This window comes from Penaeus chinensis, chromosome 10, assembly GCF_019202785.1.
Source record: "Penaeus chinensis breed Huanghai No. 1 chromosome 10, ASM1920278v2, whole genome shotgun sequence".
NCBI lineage: Eukaryota > Metazoa > Arthropoda > Malacostraca > Decapoda > Penaeidae > Penaeus > Penaeus chinensis.
This window is the reverse complement of record NC_061828.1, coordinates 17549152-17551508: the sequence shown is the minus strand read 5'-3', so window position 1 is coordinate 17551508 and position 2357 is coordinate 17549152. Positions and strand designations below refer to the sequence as shown.

At 30.5% G+C, this 2357-nt stretch overlaps 1 protein-coding gene across 4 annotated transcripts in view; it reads left to right on the top strand.

The window, feature by feature from the left end:
- The window catches only part of LOC125029538 (UDP-glucose:glycoprotein glucosyltransferase 1-like), a 24453-nt gene extending 22096 nt beyond the window's left edge, over window positions 1–2357 (top strand). For all 4 annotated transcript variants that reach the window (XM_047619485.1, XM_047619482.1, XM_047619483.1 and 1 more), the window contains 6 exons: window positions 1–47; window positions 206–309; window positions 598–769; window positions 938–1054; window positions 1705–1834; window positions 1990–2357. The exon at window positions 1–47 is cut by the window's left edge and continues 136 nt beyond it. In XM_047619485.1, coding sequence (XP_047475441.1) covers window positions 1–47; window positions 206–309; window positions 598–769; window positions 938–1054; window positions 1705–1834; window positions 1990–2024 — 605 coding nt within the window. In that variant the 3' untranslated portion in view covers window positions 2025–2357. The remainder of the gene's footprint in view (window positions 48–205; window positions 310–597; window positions 770–937; window positions 1055–1704; window positions 1835–1989) is intronic.

The following is a 2357-nucleotide window of genomic DNA, read 5'->3' as shown; positions in this document are numbered from 1 at the left end:
TTTTCCCCTTAGATGTTAAGAAGATTATTTTTGTTGATGCAGATCAGGTAAATCAAAATGTTTCTTGTATAAATTCCTAAAAAGATTATTTACTATATACTGGAATATAAATACTTTGGTAATATTTTCAATAAACTATGTAGATCTTTGTTATAACTAAACAATCATCAAAATGGAAGTTCAAAATAATGTATGATGGTTCCAGGTTGTACGTGCTGATGTCAAGGAGCTGAATAATGAAGAGCTTGATGGAGCTCCCTATGGATTTGTGCCTTTCTGTGAATCACGCAAGGAAATTGAAGGATTCCGGTAGATAAAAGATTGATTTCCATTTCCTGATAATATGCTTTTCTGAATATAGTTTGACAGCTGCAACATTACATCCTCTTTCTGTTTGTATAATTTCCAGTAGCACTGTTTTATTTGGTTGTACTTGTATATAGGACAGATTAATATATACTAATTTTCCTAACACCAGGATTCATATAAGTAGACTGATAGTCTTGTATCAGTCTTTGAAAAATGTAATGTAGTTGTTATGGTGTAATTTTAGGTTCAGTGATATAAGCATTTAATTACTGTTCTTTTTTTTTTCAGGTTCTGGAAACAGGGCTATTGGCGCAATCACCTAGCTGGAAGAAAGTACCACATCTCTGCTCTGTTTGTTGTTGATCTGAAAAAGTTCCGTAGGATTGCAGCAGGTGACCGACTCAGAGGCCAGTACCAAGGGCTTTCCCAGGATCCTAACTCACTTTCAAACTTAGATCAGGTAAATTTACATTTGTTTAATTCATTGTTTTGCCTCTATACCAAATTATGGTATGTTAGTTTCTCCCAAAATGGAAGGCATATTAACATTCCAGTCATGATGATTTTCTCTTTAGATAATGTGGTCTTTTAAGGAAAACTTGGTTATGTTTTTAACTTATTGTTACAGGACCTTCCTAATAACATGATACATCAAGTGCGTATTAAGTCATTACCTCAAGATTGGCTCTGGTGTGAGTCTTGGTGTGACGATGACTCAAAGAAAAGTGCCAAGATCATTGATTTGGTGAGTTGATATTTTCCTTTCTTTATTTCTCCCTCTCTCTCTCTCAAAAGAGAAAAAAACAAAAATTATGCTAAAATATGTTTATATTTTCAGATGCTGATATTTTCATATTTAATGAAAGATATGCATATCCACAACAGAGATGTCCAAAGTTTAAGATGTGATATCTAATTATGATTTATTCAAAATATTCAAAATGAATAGGATGTTTCGGTAAAATATTGTGTTATGAAATGGAACTTCCAATTGACTTCTGATCTCAGTTTCACCTCTGTCTGCATCCACATCTCTGACTATCTGCTGCCTATCATGAAATTTTCTTTCACTTACTAAGAAACTTGGGTTAATGTAATTTAGTTCAGCTGCTGACTGCTTCTTATGGGACCCAGAGATAGAACCATACATTATTGCAATAGCTCACATTTGTATTATGCAGTATACCACTAGAATGGAAATGCTTTCTAGACTCATCCCCTATTGCTATTTATTGTTATTAATGGATTTTTTTCCCACAGTTTATTTTGCCTGGCTTTGTGTTTTCTTGATGTCAGTAATTTTATATATATATATATATATATATCTATATATATATATATATATATATATATATATATGTAAATAAATAAATAAAATTTTCATTTTTTCCACAGTGTAATAACCCAATGACCAAGGAAGCAAAATTAGTGGCTGCACAGAGAATAATTCCAGAATGGATTGAATATGATAATGAAATAAAGGCTGTATTAAAAGGATTCAAAGAAAATAAATCAATTGCAGAGGGTAAGTAGGTTATTTAAAAAAAAAATGAATATTCCCAGTTCAAGTGGTAATACACTAAACAAGGAAATTATATTTTTAAGAGCAATGAATTATATAATTTACAAACTATCATTCCATATATGTTAATATCTTTCTTTGTTTCTTCTCATCCACAGAACAGCCTAGTCAATCACCCCATATAGAACTATGATACTCATGTATGGGGGTAATGTTTTGTAAGTAATGTTTATAGATGTCGTATGATTTATTTATGAACATATCCAATGTTACAAATGTAAGTTTTCATGCAGTTCATTGAAAATCATTGTCATTCTAAGAACATTCATTTGAGATGTAAAAATTTTTGGTATTTGTGTGAATAAAAGCCATTTTTTTATTTATACATTCCTTGATAATTGCGATTCTTCTGTTCAGCCAACATGGATATGATAGTGGTAAAACATTTTTAATGTCAGAGTTATTTTTCTTTTCTTTTCTTTTTTTTATAAAAATCTAATAAAAAATAAATAAATGATGAAATCTT